This window comes from Cydia pomonella, chromosome 2, assembly GCF_033807575.1.
Source record: "Cydia pomonella isolate Wapato2018A chromosome 2, ilCydPomo1, whole genome shotgun sequence".
In the NCBI taxonomy this organism is placed as follows: Eukaryota; Metazoa; Arthropoda; class Insecta; order Lepidoptera; family Tortricidae; genus Cydia; species Cydia pomonella.
In genome coordinates this window covers 1,462,246-1,477,850 of record NC_084704.1, presented here as the reverse complement: position 1 = coordinate 1,477,850, position 15,605 = coordinate 1,462,246, and the positions used below count along the sequence as shown (strand labels likewise).

The 15,605-nt window shown below is 36.0% G+C and overlaps 1 protein-coding gene across 4 annotated transcripts in view; it reads right to left on the bottom strand.

The window, feature by feature from the left end:
* Window positions 1-15,605, bottom strand: part of LOC133530988 (organic cation transporter protein-like) — a 22,524-nt gene extending 6,919 nt beyond the window's left edge. Inside the window, exons 1-4 of one of the 4 annotated variants that reach the window (XM_061869076.1) lie at window positions 15,511-15,605; window positions 2,010-2,686; window positions 780-1,187; window positions 251-491 (exon numbers count right to left, since the gene is read on the bottom strand). In XM_061869076.1, coding sequence (XP_061725060.1) covers window positions 251-491; window positions 780-1,187; window positions 2,010-2,404 — 1,044 coding nt within the window. In that variant the 5' untranslated portion in view covers window positions 2,405-2,686; window positions 15,511-15,605. Of the gene's footprint in view, window positions 1-250; window positions 492-779; window positions 1,188-2,009; window positions 2,687-3,682; window positions 3,741-6,445; window positions 6,601-15,510 lie in introns of those variants that run through there. The other 3 variants (XM_061869060.1, XM_061869068.1, XM_061869083.1) reach the window with 3 other exon arrangements.

The window sequence follows — 15,605 nt, the reverse complement described above, 5'->3', positions numbered from 1 at the left end:
CAGGATGTCATCAATCTACACTTTACCTGATTACATCAGTAGGGCAAGACTAATATACCTATAGGCTCTGGAGCTTGTCTGACTGATGTATTGGTTGACTCCATAAAACGTGACCCCATAATGACCCACAAGGCACAGGAACGCACTTCCCAAACACACAACTTGGTTTTGAAAGGGTTCCCGTTGTGACCTCGAGGGTTGCCAGCTAAAAGACTTCAGGGACTCAGGGTGTCATAAGGATACACTTTACCTGAATTACAGCAGCAGCGGCAATACTAATGTATAGACTGGAGCTTGTCTGACTGATGTACTGGTTGACTCCATAAAACGTGACCCCAGTAATGACCCACAAGGCACAGGAGCACACGGTCCGGACCCACAAATTGGGACGGAACAGGTCGCCATAGTGGACTTTTGGCGCCTCGCGGGTTACCAGCTCGTGGGAGACCTTCTTGAGGGTCTCTTCTATTTTATCTGTTGGCATTTTGTTCCTGGAATATGATAAATAAAATTTGTGACATAGCACTGACTTTGGCTTTCACACAATACAATTAAGAGCAAGTCACGTTACGTTATGAAACATGTTCATTAAAAAATTGTTTTCGGTTAAGACCTTAATGTGCCATCCAATATTTTCTTTTAACGTTCATTCTTATTACACCATCAGGTTATTTCCATTTCTACGAGTATGTTGATAGCAAATGAGTAGGGTTTTGAATTCAATTTAGTAGTTAATTCAATGTTTATCAGAGAAAAACGAGAATTTTTAGACTACTTACATGATAGCAGCTTTCTTCACAATGTCCGTGGCCTCATCCACTCTTCCCACACTGACTAACCATCTCGGAGATTCCGTCACGACTAGAAAGTAACTCAAGTACACCACTTGAGGAACCGCCAGAGCCAACGTATACGACTCCCAAGTCCTGAAGAAATACGCGAAGACAGGAATAGTCAAATGCCCGAAGATGAAAGGTATGTGAAATACACAGCCAAAGGCCTCTCTGTATTTGGGGCCTACGGCCTCCATGACGATGACGAAGGAGATAACCATGGTCCCGGCGGTGGAGAATCCGAGGAAGAAACGGAAGACGGTGAAGACGATGTAGTTCGTGGAGAAGGGGATGCAGAACGAGAAGAGGACGAGGCCGCAGATTGAGGCGAGGAAGGTGAGGCGCCGTCCGTATCTGAAAATGAACGTTCCAATTTTAAATTAAGGTTAAGTTTAACCTCCACTTTCTAGTCATCACTTAAATTGTGTCGCATGCCAACTTCCAAACTTTTCTATTGTATTTGCAAATAAGACATGACGACTTGATAACTATTGTCCCTTATTATAAAAGTTTGATCGGTCGCACCCTGTAAGAGTGTTTTCACATTGTCCAATTCGATATCGGATGTTGGATTACTAGAATCCTACATCCGCGTAGTCGGGCCGCGGGGGCGCTGTCTTCAGTGGTCACAATGCCTGTAGGCATACGCAAATAAGCAAATATTATCCGTCCGACAGCTGACGGGGGGCTCCGACATGGCTTAAATTATCGGAAGCGCCTTTCCGATATCGGATGTCGGAAGGCGCTTACGTGAAAAACCGCTGCAGAAGAGTGTCTTTGTGGCATCGAGTTCGCCTTTTTTGTAATAATAACTTATTAAATGAATAAATAAATACAGAAACACAAAGAATACAGAAACAGAATATAATAAATACAGAAACAGAAAAAAAAAAAGAAAAATAAATAAAAACAGAAATGTCTTAACATTTACTTCTATCCAACATTCGATCGATATCGGATCAGGCAAAGTGAAAACGCTTTAATAGTCACACTCTCGCGCTAAAGCTAACAACAATCTATAAATATTTAAAAATCCAGGCACAGAAAAATAACTGAGTATCTACGTTATTTTGTCAAAATTTTATATAAACATATCTAAACATTAAAATATTGAACAAAAAACATGACCTATTCCTAGGCACTATCTTATTTAAAAATGGATACATTTCAACGTACCTGTCAGAAAGGAATCCATAAACGATGCTTCCAGTCAAGATCCCAAACTGCAGCATCATCTGCGTAAAACTCGCCATCCACGCCCGATCACACACAAGGTCCCACTCAGAAACTATAGTACTCTCCATGGGACTCGTATCATACCCATACTTTACACACTCTTTATAACAACTCCCATTAGCTATAATCCCAGTGAAATTATCCGGGAACTCTTCACACCAATATGTCAATTTGGGTGTAAGGAAAAGTATGGTCATTTGCACCCATCCTGATGCAAATTTGATGAGGAATACTGATAGGAAGATTATTAATTGCCATTTACCGAAATGTCCTAAAAGTTGTGAGAACGTGTCTTCGGGGACTGGTTTTTCTGGGTCTGATACTCGTTGAACCATCTTTGCTTTTTAGTTTGCAACCTTGCTTTATTTTTGCATTGGCGCTTAACTTTTTTTAGTTTTCTGCTTCAGTGACAATTGTCTTATAAGTCGGAATTTGTTAAATATTATCTTATTTAGTCCATTCTTGTGCATTATCTTATCAGTTCTCTTTCCAGCGGTTCCTTGCACTTGTGATAAGATCTTTAACAGTAATCTACCCTAGATCTGTCGAAGAGCAACATCTTTGCGTTATGAATATTCTCATCTGTCCGCTTTGTATCTCGTCTCGTGCCGCCTTATCTGTTGATAGTTAAGTCAGTTATCAACAAACACCATTATCATTATTGAAATTCATTGAAAAGTCAAGTCAAGATTGAAATCAGGGTTGGCAATAAATCTACCCTAGTGTAAAAGTAAGAAAATATAACCTGATTCTAATATACTTAATCTATCTTCGCCACCCGTCCTAAACTTCGCCTTATATTTTTTTGTTTTGAAAATTATATTAAAACTTATAGGTACCTACCACGAATCCTATATTAAAATTCATAGCAATTACTAGCTTTTTTCCGCGATTTCGTCTGCGTGGAATTAGTAATTTGTATAGCCTCTTTTTATTTCTGGTTTTTATTAATTCCTTATATGTAGAAACTTCTTCTCGTTCTTCGTCTTATTTAAGAGACAATTACTATACATATTTTAATATAAAAAACAACCATTCAATTTGAGCATAATGCTTACGAGTACAATGTACATCAATTATCAGGCGAGGCATCAATTACTTACTTATCTCACTTTCGGGGTGGTACTTTCAAGGGATGATTTCCAGGATAAAAACTATCCTAGAGTCAAACCAAGACGGTGCACGGGTTATTTTAAACGTCAAATTTCTATGAAACTATGACGTTTACTTGACACTTGCACCGTCTGGGCTATCAAAACCGCTGCCAACTTATCTTGGTATAACTCTATGTGCTTCCCCGGGACTCAGAGGACTCCAGACCCGGGACAGACTATTTATATACCAAATTTCAACTAAATTGGTTCAGCGATTTAAACGCGAGAGATACCAGAGAGACAGACAGACTTACATATTATGGATATTTAGCATTAAACTATTAAGGCGAAGTTATGTACTCAAAGGCGAATTTAGGGTACGTATTTGCCAACCCTTATTTCGAGGTAGTACAGCATCAGTGAACTGCAACTTTGATAACGGGATTTAGTTATCAACAGCGAATAAACCTACATACATTGTATTATTTATATATATTATCTATTTTGACATATACACACACAGTCACGGCTGATTCGCATCAGATAATACTCAAGGCTGGTTGATCTTCATTTGTAACCTTTAGCAAAAGAAAAAACAAATGATTTTGGCGGAACCGGTATTATGTTATGTCCCATCACGACCTTACATTATGTTGGGAAAGTTATTCAATTATGAATCGTATTCTCGTGTAATAAGGGAAAGTCTGAACAGATGTATCAATATAATATATATGTATTGTTATTGTTATTACCTACAGTAAGTGTTACTGGTTTAGAGTTAGACAACTTTGTGTTGGTAGAGGGGAGGTAATAATAAATTAGTTTAGTTTCCGCAATTAACTTAAAATAAATGAATTACAAAAACCAGAATATCAGAAGGAAACAAGGGATAAATTGTTATGTTCTAGAAGCAAAGAAAAAGAAACAAAGACTTCAGTCTAACAGGAGAGTCAAAATTCTGGTTTAAAAACTAAGAAAATCAGCCTATTTTTATGAAATTCAGTGTCTCAGTGCCCAATTGTGAAACGTATTGATTAGATTAATTATGGAAATAGTAGTGAATAAGCAACAATAAAAAATAAAACGATATTTTCAGCAAAAGCAACTAAGCAGAGTTTGAACCTAGATTATGGAAGTAAGAAAATTACACCATTCCAAATTTCCAATAAGTCCGATCGAAAACAAAGTATTTAAAAAAAGCGGCCAAGTGCGAGTCGGACTCGCGCATGAAGGGTTCCGTACCATTTAAGACGTATTAAAAAAAAATCTACTTGCTAGATCTTGTTCAACATTTTACCACTTTGGACACACATTTTACCACTTTGGAACTGTCTCTCGCGCAAACTATTCAGTTTAGAAAAAAATGATGTTAGGAACCTAAATATCATTTTTGAAGACCTATCCATAGATACCCCACACGTATGGGTTTGATGAAAAAAATTTTTTTTTAATTTATTGACGTATTAAAAAAAAACTATTCACTAGATCTCGTTCAAACCAATTTTCGGTGAAAGTTTGCATGGTAATATATATCATATATTTTTTTTAGATTTTTCATTCTGTTATTTTAGAAGTTACAGGGGGGGGGACACACATTTTTTCACTTTGGAAGTGTCTCTCGCGCAAACTATTCAGTTTAGAAAAAAATGATATTAGAAACCTAAATATCATTTTTGAAGACCTATCCATAGATATCCCACACGTATGGGTTTGATGAAAAAAATTTTTTTTTAAATTTTTATGACGTATTAAAAAAAACTACTTACTAGATCTCGTTCGAACCAATTTTCGGTGGAAGTTTGCATGGCAATGTATATCATATATTTTTTTTAGATTTTTCATTCTGTTATTTTAGAAGTTACGGGGGGGGGACACACTTTTTACCACTTTGGAAGTGTCTCTCGCGCAAACTTTTCAGTTTAGAAAAAAATGATATTAGAAACCTCAATATCATTTTTAAAGACCTATCCATAGATACCCCACACGTATGAGTTTGATGAAAAAAGATTTTTTGAGTTTCAGTTCTAAGTATGGGGAACCCCCAAAATTTATTGTTTTTTTCTATTTTTGTGTGAACATCCTAATGCGGTTCATAGAATACATCTACTTACCAAGTTTGAACAGTATAGCTTTTATAGTTTCGGAAAAAAGTGGCTGTGACAGAATCGGACAGACAGACGGACATGACGAATCTATAAGGGTTCCGTTTTTTGCCATTTGGCTACGGAACCCTAAAAACCCTATGGGTTTAGTGATTTCATACCCCAAAGTACAATCCTGTTTTTTTCAACAAAATCTAAAATCAGTCAGCACACACCGTCAGACGTTTTCATATGGAATAACTCGTATACCAAATCAACATACTGAGAACCTGATATAAACATAAATACTTCATATAAGAGAGCCGTGGACTGCTGGTTAAGGCTAATATAAAATGAGGTCGAGGGTTTGCAGCGCCATTTTGAAGTAATCTTTATATATAAGTAGGTATAACTTATATGGTCTCAGCGCGCACAAGTTTTTTGCAGAAATCGCAAAGCGTCTTGTTGACGTTACTGGTGAACGAAGAGCTGGCGGCTTCCTCGCACAACGTATCAATATTGCGATACAACGAGGAAATGCCGCCAGCATCCTTAAATACAATGCCTGGGCCTATTTTAGATTTAAGCTAGTTATAGTACTTCTCTGTATATATCCATTATGTATATTGTTATTGTAAATAAAATATTTAGCAAGGTGTAACTTTACGTAGATACTTATTTGCTTTGTCATATACGATTATTGGGTAAGAAGAGTTAACCTTATTTTGTTCAGGGCATCAGGAATAGTTTGCAAATTCCTTACCTAGAAATGTTTATTTTAACCTAATTGTGCTTTTTTTTTCACTACTTTTACTAACAATCTTGATGATTTTCTTAATCTCCGGTTGGAAGATCGTTACAAATAGCTATAGTAATTTAAATAAGATTAGGTCATTCATTATAATTCAATAACGTGAGTCTATTTTGAAAGATAATCCTGATATTTTAAAATATTACAATTAAAGTGATGTTTTATTTTGATATACATAATCAATAGTTAAATTCGGCGAGGTGTTTTTAACATTTTTTCTTATAATTTCGTTCTAACAATAAAACTATTTGAACATATGAACTATATCGCGTATAATGAATTTAAAATACATTCCAACGTTTCGAACCCTTCACAGCGGTCGTGGTCATCAAAACTCTGAGAAAAACACTGCTTTAAAAAATTTACAATGTTCAAAACTAAATAACTTACGTTTTTATAACTTATCGAATTTTACTCACTACACGTACACATAAAACCTCATCCAAGCACTGGCAATATCACAAATATATACTACCTATTAAATTGTACTTGAATTTAAATTAGATTATACTAAAACGAATTAAAATAAAATTAAACAAAATAATAAATAACTTGATGCACTATCAACGGTGCGCGCTGCTGCCTGCGCACGCGGCGATCAAATGCTGTCGAGATCACGTCTGACTGATAAAATATGTAGAGGTGTAAGATATGAGACAATAGTAAATTTTAATAACAAACCGTGAGGCACAGGAATATTAAACATGTTACAACGGGTCACTCACGTATTTTAAGTCGAAAACGCTCGACATGTTTCACTCCGTACCGAGGAGTGAAACGTGTCGACACGATAGTGATGCTTAGTGTGGAGTAACGTAATTAACTACGATAAAAGTGGCAAAAATTTAAAATATCAAGTCTTGTTTGTTGTCTAGATAGAAGTTCAAAACATTTATTTAGTAGTAAGTTAACAAAAATTTAACATCAAAATTTGTCTCAGTGAGTGCTTTACTTGCTTAGGCAAAATATTTTTTTGTAAAAGAAAAATAAATATTTAAAGTATGTGCACCAGACATAATGTCTTGTTCAACTATGCGCCAAAATGTCTGACACAATCTTATCTGTAGAAGAAGCCATAAGACCAGGCTCACTGTTTATCTATGAAGCGGATTTAAAGTACCTAATATGTACGTTTCGGCTCTAAGAGTTTTATAATAAATAAATAAATATAAGTACACATGTATTTTACTTTCCTCGTAGGTATTCGAAATGAAGAGTTCCGTTCGCCCATTTCGTTCTAAAGGTGGGAGCGCCTTCCACCCCTTGTTTAAAAATGGGTGCCTTTCATCCCTTGGTTAACAATATACCTACTATTGCGTGCTTAGTTGCAAGATATTATCGCAGGTGACGGTACAGTCAGCATCAAATATACCGGGTCTTTCTTGTTACTGGAGCAATAAATTAAACTGTAGGCTGTACTCCTCAAACTGACCAACAACAACAACAACTTTGAAAAATAACTTATATTTTGATTTTTATTACACATTGAAGTTAATTCTAAGACGCAATGGATTTCGAATTTTGTAACGTTTAAATTAAAGCGTGACAAGCAACGTCAAACACACATGTCAGCGTACAATGAAAATAATATTAAATTTGTATGAAAAAAATTAAATCTAAATATTTCATATTTTTTTAAAGTTTTAATCAAATGTTATATCATTTTAGGGGTACAATATATGGTTTAATTATTTGCTCGTGTTACAGGAAACAGCCGGTATAGTGACAGCCAAAGTTGCCAAATATACGTAACGCGGCTTTTGTTACCATATACTTAATTTTAAGGGTTCCGTATCCGTCTGTCTGTCTGTCTGTCTGTCACCAGGCTGTATCTCATGAACTGTGATGGCTAGACAGTTGAAATTTTCACAGATGATGTAATTCTTTTGCCGCTATAACAACAGATACTAAAAAGTACGGAACCCTCGGTGGGAAAGTCGGAGTCGCACTTGTCCGGTTTTTAGGGTTCCGTAGCCAAATGGCAAAAAACGGAACCCTTATAGATTCGTCATGTCCGTCTGTCTGTCCGTTTATGTCACAGCCACTTTTTTCCGAAACTATGAGAGCTATACTATTCAAACTTGGTAAGTAGATGTATTCTATGAACCACATTAAGATTTTTAAACAAAAATAGAAAAAAAAAACAATAAATTTTGGGGTTCCCCATACTTAGAACTGACACTCAAAAAATCTTTTTTCATCAAACCCATACGTGTGGGATATCTATGGATAGGTCTTCAAAAATGATATTGAGGTTTCTAATATCTTTTTTTTTTTAACTGAATCGTTTGCGCGAGAGACACTTCCAAAGTGGTAAAATGTGTCCCCCCCCCCTGTAATGTAACTTCTAAAATAAGAGAATGATAAACCTAAAAAAAATATATGATGTACATTACCATACCATGCAAACTTCCACCGAAAATTGGTTTGAACGAGATCTAGTAAGTAGTTTTTATTTAATACGTCATAAAATTTAAAAAAAATATTTTTTCATCAAACCCATACGTGTGGGGTATCTATCTATATAGATCTTCAAAAATGATATTTAGGTTTCTAACATCATTTTTTTCTAAACTAAATAGTTTGCGCGAGCGACACTTCCAAAGTGGTAAAAAGGGTCCCCCCCCCTGTAACTTCTAAAATAACAGAATGAAAAATCTAAAAAATATATTTGATATACATTACCATGCAAACTTCCACCGAAAATTGGTTTGAACGAGATCTAGTAAGTAGTTATTTTTAATACGTCATAAATGGTACGGAACCCTTCATGGGCGAGTCCAACTCGCACTTGGCCGCTTTTTTTAGCATTAGAAAGAAGTAAGTTTGTGGTTACAAACCGGGATCTTTTAAAAGTATATATATATATATATATATATATATATATATATATATATATATATATGTATACTTTGGTCGTTACTATCTATTTTGTATTAACTGTACAAATTTTACCAGAATCACTTATTCCCATCGCGCACAAGTCTTTTGGAGAAATCGCGAAACGTCTGGTTGACGTGACTGGTGACCGAAGAGCTGGCGGCTTCCTCGCACAACGTATCAGTATTGCGATACAACGAGGAAATGCCGCCAGCATCCTTGGTACAATGTCTCAAGGGCCTATTTTAGATATAAGCTAGCTATAGTAAATATCTGTATATATCCATTATGTGTATTGTTATTGTAAATAAAGATTTTAAAAACTTATTTTGTAGCTTCTAGGTAAATTATTTAGGTACATATTTGAAATCATGCAAAATCGTGGGAGCGCCAACCAAAACTACATTCTCAATCCGGTCGAGTAAGTGCCCTCTTAAACGGACTTTGACCTCTGTCACACATTTACTTAGGACTCTGTATAGGTCCAGAGTATAGAGGGCCTATCGCCAACATCAAAAATTCGAAAAACTTTATATGCCTCTCTATGTCATTTTCTGAACGCGATTTTTTTTGTGTCCGAGATGAAAATCAGGAGATAGCATCAGATAATACATACCATTTTTTTTTTTCATAAAGAAGTCACACTTTCACACCGAGGTCAATATGAATCCACTGAATAAATTACTCTAGGGCACACTTAAAAATACTTAATGGCTCAAATTACGGAATCTGTTTATGAGTATAATGAAAATTCCCACTAAAACCTGTACATTAGTATCACTAATTGTATGTTAAATACTTAAACTGGATGATATTTATTAGTTCCCGATACATACAAGTTCCGTACCCAATGGGTAAAAACGGGACCCTATTACTAAGACTTCATTGTCCGTCTGTCTGTCTGTCACCACGCTGTATGTCTCATGAACCGTTACAGCTAGACAGTTGAAATTTTCGCAGATGATGTATTTCTGCTGCCGCGATAACAACAAATACTAAAAACAAAATAAAATAAACATTTGGTCCCGGGTTCAAATCCTGGTAAGGGCATTTATTCGTGTGATGAGCATGGATATTTGTTCCTGAGTCATGGGTGTTTTCTATGTATTTAAGTATTTATAAATATTTATATATTATAATATATCGTTGTCTAAGTACCCTCAACACAAGCCTTATTGAGCTTGCTGTGGGACTTAGTGAATTTGTGTAATAGTGTCTTATAATATTTATTAATTATTTATTTAAGTGGGGCTCCCACACAACAAACGTGATTTTCCGTAATGGCACGGAACCCTTCTTCGTGCGCGAGTCCGAATCGTACTTGGCCGGCTTTTTGCAATAGTACCTGCAGCTGTACGACAACTAGAAATAGCTATAAATGTTAGCGATACAAGTCGAATAAGGATAACTTGTCGTTTCTTAATTTGTCGCTGACGTTGCCACACGAACATTTAAGAATATATGTAGAATTTATTTGCAACAACGTTAGTACCTAAGTACATAAAATCGTTGCTACAGAGAGCCTACCGCGAACACCGAAGTTCACAAATTGCGGGCATCTTTTTCTGTCACCCTAATAAATAAATAAATAATAAAGATGCCCGCAATATGTGAGCTTGGGTGTTCGCGGTAGGCCCTCAGGCACTTCACTGGCACTTATGAGAACGAGAACTTCATCAATTGAGCTGGAGTATACAAAATATCTTCGCTATACATACTCAACCTCGTATCTATATGTTAGATACGTATATCAGATACGAGTTTGATTAAGTATAGCGAAGATATTATGGTGTCTTATCCAAAAAAGGAAACGAACGACTGCACTGTTTAAGTACTTATTATGTGTTGCTGTATGTCGTATAGGTATGTATTAAAACTATTAGAAATTATTTTCTTTAAAATTATGACGATTTTGGAACAAAGTAAACATTTTTCTTTAAAAGTAGTATGAACTCCACTTTCAAATTAAAGCTTTTTTCAAAATTAGCGCCACTTGCACCCCGGGTTAGTGAATTGTGCAAGTGGCCATTAGTTGGTGTCACACAATAATAGCACAACGTCCTCCGGCAAGGAGTAACTGGGGGCCTAACCAAGATGACAGGCGTACATCGACAATCGTCAAACGTAAAGTAAATATAAATTTTAAATTTAAATAAAAAAATTAAAAATTAAATTTAATCTGTTTATTTCATACCAAAAAAACATGCATTTTTCTAACTTAACTACTAATCTTAGATTAAAAAGATTTTTTGAGTTAAGGAGTCTAGGCGTGTAGAATTAATTATACAGCACACTTCATCTTTATATAAATTTGCATTATTTTCGCATTTTAAGCATGTGTTTCTTCATCATAGATCTAACTTGCCTACATGTTCGACCTTCTAATGAGCTTACTAATTCATATGGAAATCTATTCAATATACGCGTACCTACATTAAAAAGATAGATGCTACGATAAGTCACATTATGACTATTTCCATACATTATTTAAGTATCGATTGGCGTTTTCTACCAGTATCAACGATTGTCACCTTGGCTAGGCCCCGGTGTAAGTATTAATATGAGTGCTAGTCTCTTATACTTATAATGGGTACCTATGTACCTAACACAGGATGCAGATGCAGGGATCGCAAAACTTTTGAGAAGAGATGACTGCAGTAGAAATCACCAGCTTTAGGAAGCTCAAAGAGCTCATAATTGTTTTAAATTCACTGGATATCACAAGTAATTTGCCACAGATTCACAGATGACTTAAAAATACTTAATAAAATATTTGTATATAAGTAGTTAATAATTGTTATCAACTATTTACCATCATCCTAGTTGTACGAATAGCATTAGTTAATGTAATGTACTGGTACTAATTAATTTAACCGTAAGATTACTGCATGTTTACTGGTAGAAGACACTTATATAAGATGTGGTTACCTATAATTAGATAAGCATCAGTCCTGATTGTCATATAGATTTAAGAGCATGTAAGATGTATTATCTGTTGGTAATACTAAATAAAAAAATAAAAAATGGTGTAAGAACTCTCACGGGGTAATTTTATGGGTGACTTTACGAGTTGGCCAAATGTGTTTTTATACTACGTCGGTGGCAAACAAGCATACGGCCTGCCTGATGGTAAGCAGTCTCCGTAGCCTATGTACGCCTGCAACTCCAGAGGAGTTACATGTTACGCCTCGTCGAGCTCTGGCAACCTTACTCACCGGCAGAAACACAACACTATGAGTAGGGTCTAGTGTTATTTGGCTGCAGTTTTCTGTAAGGTACTTCCCCAGTTGGGCTCTGCTCTAGATCTGGAATGACATCCACTGGCTGTGCCCTACCACACAAAGCGATATGACACACACAATGCCCATACCTCTCTTTTGGACGTAGTTTAAGGACGTACCCGGGTTCAAAATTTGATTTGCCGCTCACCGCTTGCGTCCAGCCCGTGACCTTAAGGACCCACTGATTACTAGTTCGCCGGACGATATCGGCCTGTCAGTTATTCGCAATTGTCAGCTTTTGTGTGTCGGCGAACTGGTGATCAGTGGGTACCTTCAATGTATGCCAAAAGAAGTTAACAATTTCTAGGTCAATTAGATGAATAATTAAATATGCCTTATAAAATGTATTTCAAAACTATTCGTGAACCATTCAAGAACAAATCAATCCGATAAATGGTTAAGCCCGAAAAGCATTTATTACAATAATTGGTCACTATGGCTTTTACCAATGCCACGGCTGTCAGTGCAATTCCCGGCGAGGACACGACCTTATACAATATTATTTAATAACTGACCACGTTCTATGTTTAGAGGTACATTAACATATATTTCGCAATCAATAGATTTGTTAAAGAAAAGGTGTGTAGTATTTGAATTGTTTTAGAGTCCGTAGCAAACTAGGCCCAATTTCACCTTCCCATACAAACGGGTTTCGTTCTCATTTTAAAACTACTTGTTGGATTATAATGAAACTTTGCACACAGAATTACATGAGGTATATTTATGCATATAATTAGTTTATATAGCTCCAGCTTATAAAACAAACGAAAGAGAGCAAAAACAAATTTTGTATGAATTTTTTTAATTCGCAGTATTTTTTTTCGTTCAGTCAGGGACTTATAGGTACAGTATACTCGGCACCGAGCATGAAACGTTTCAGAGAAAATTTTGAGTATTTTTCATACGTGTTTCACTGATACCTAAAATTTCTACCGCTTTTCGCATTAAAAGTAGTACCTATGTTAACGGCACCAATCGTGGAACATTTAAGAGAAAATTTGGAGTGCTTTTGATATTTCACCGACACCTGTAAAATGTATACCGCTTTAAAAGTTGAATGTCCAATTCGTCCTTTATGTTTTTTTATGTATTTGATGAAAGCTACTGCAATTAATTTCAATATTATTAACCAATTAAACCTGTGGTTTTTTTGCTCCAGTCATGGAATGTATGGCGCCATTCATTTTCAAAATAACAAATATCAATGAAAAATTAAACTTAAGCAGCTCTTTGGCTCTTGTTTATGGTAAAATGTTGCCGGCGATTAAAAACTGATGGTAAATACCTGTTTTACAGGATTTGTCTATACCTTTCCATTACTGGCGCCTGTTCCATTATAGGGGTGTTTACTATATGTCCAATCCGTATTTTATGTTTTTGACGTGTTAATTTTAAGATCTTTCTTCAAACTGTTTGCAACATAATTAACGAATGTTAATGTTTTGTTCTCCAATCATGTACAGTATGGCGCATAGATGGTAGGATCAACTAGATGTGCTATACGCGTGCGCCCGAGAGGGACAGAACATACGCAATGCGCAAAATTAAAAACACGTTTTAACATTCCTGACATCATACCAAAAACGACCTACGCAATTTGGTCGGGTTATTAGTTGCCCACCATAAGCTATACTAAAATTTACGGTGGGAAATAAAAAAAATGAAACTGTGACATGGACAAACAATCATAGCGCTTTCTTTGCTACTCCTACGAAATGTTCCATAAGAGCATCTCGTTCGGTCATCTGCCGGCTGTAACATTTCATCTCTATACTTATTATATCCCTATGTTATCGCGCCATTTGTTTTAGAACAGACCGAAGTTAAATGAAGCTAGTAAAATCTTGCCAGTGTTTAAAAACTGATGTTAAAATACTTATTTTACAGGATTTGTGGTTTACGTTTCATTAAGGGGCCCACTGATTACCAGTTCGCCGGACGATATCGGATCGGCCTGTCAGTTATTCGCAAAAGCTGTCAATCGCGAATATTCGCGAATAACTGACAGGCCGATATCGTCCGGCGAACTGGTAATCAGTGGGCCCTTTCATGGTGCCACGACCATTATAGAGGTGTTTACCATATTCCATTCCTAGCCCGCATGCTAGATGTTATAAAGTCTAATCAGATAACTATGCATTTGGGTCACTGCCACCAAGCTATATTTATATCAAAATATATACCTCTTCTTGCTCGCGTTGTCCCGGCATTTTGCCACGGCCCATGGGAGCCTGGGGTCCGCTTGACAACTAATCCCAAGATTTGGTGTAGGCACTAGTTTTTACGAAAGCGACTGCCATCTGACCTTCCAACCCAGAGGGTAAACTAGGCCTTTTTGGGATTAGTCCGGTTTCCTCACGATGTTTTCCTTCACCGAAAAGCGACTGGTAAATATCAAATGATATTTCGTACATAAGTTCCGAAAAACTCATTGGTACGAGCCGGGGTTTGAACCCGCGACCTCCGGATTGCAAGTCGCACGCTCTTACCGCTAGGCCACCAGCGCTTCCATCATCAAAATATATACCTACAGGTAAATAAGTATATGAATACACCGTGTTTTTATTGAATTCCGTTAACTTCTGGGCATGAAAGTACGATGAATGAAACTAAATGGCATTGGTAATTTCCAAAAAAGAAATATTTTTTTTAGTTTTTTTTTTTCATTTGTTTATAAAAAGTAATAAAATGTTGCATATCGCGTTGTTGTAACACGGACATTACATTTAATACAACCAAACAATTGAAAACTGTGACATATCAATGACATTTCAAACATCGATCGTCCGAGATAGTACTTACGTTTAGTAGCAAATGTATTAACTCGTACTAATCAATATGTAAACAGGCCCTAAGGCAAGTGTACACGCTCGTAGGGGCGTTATACCTAAGATAAAAATAAATTATTGATTATCTCTGAAATGGAGCTAATTAGAATGCCGGTGTCTATGAGAAAGTTACTTAAGTAATTTAAGCTCAGGGACGCACCCATGAAATTAACGAAAAAAAAACACGGTGTATATATTTAACTAAGATATCAAAATGTATAACTTTTACAATAACTATCGACTATGTGAGTGAATTCCAAATAAAATGTACATTGACATTCGCAAAAATTGTCCGCTTTAATTTAAGCTCCCGGCTTAGTAATTATCGTAGAACACCATAATCAACGATAAATGGCCGAATTAAGACTCAATCGAGGTCGTAAACATGCAAAAAAAGTATTGAATTGATAATTTACATAATATTTAGTTTCAGCTACATTAAAAAAATCGTCACTTATTCACTCACTAGGTATCATTATAGTTTGCACTAATGTACGACTAATTTATTCCACACCACACTAACTTCCGCGCGCGCAGACAGACGGATAAACACTGCGGTTG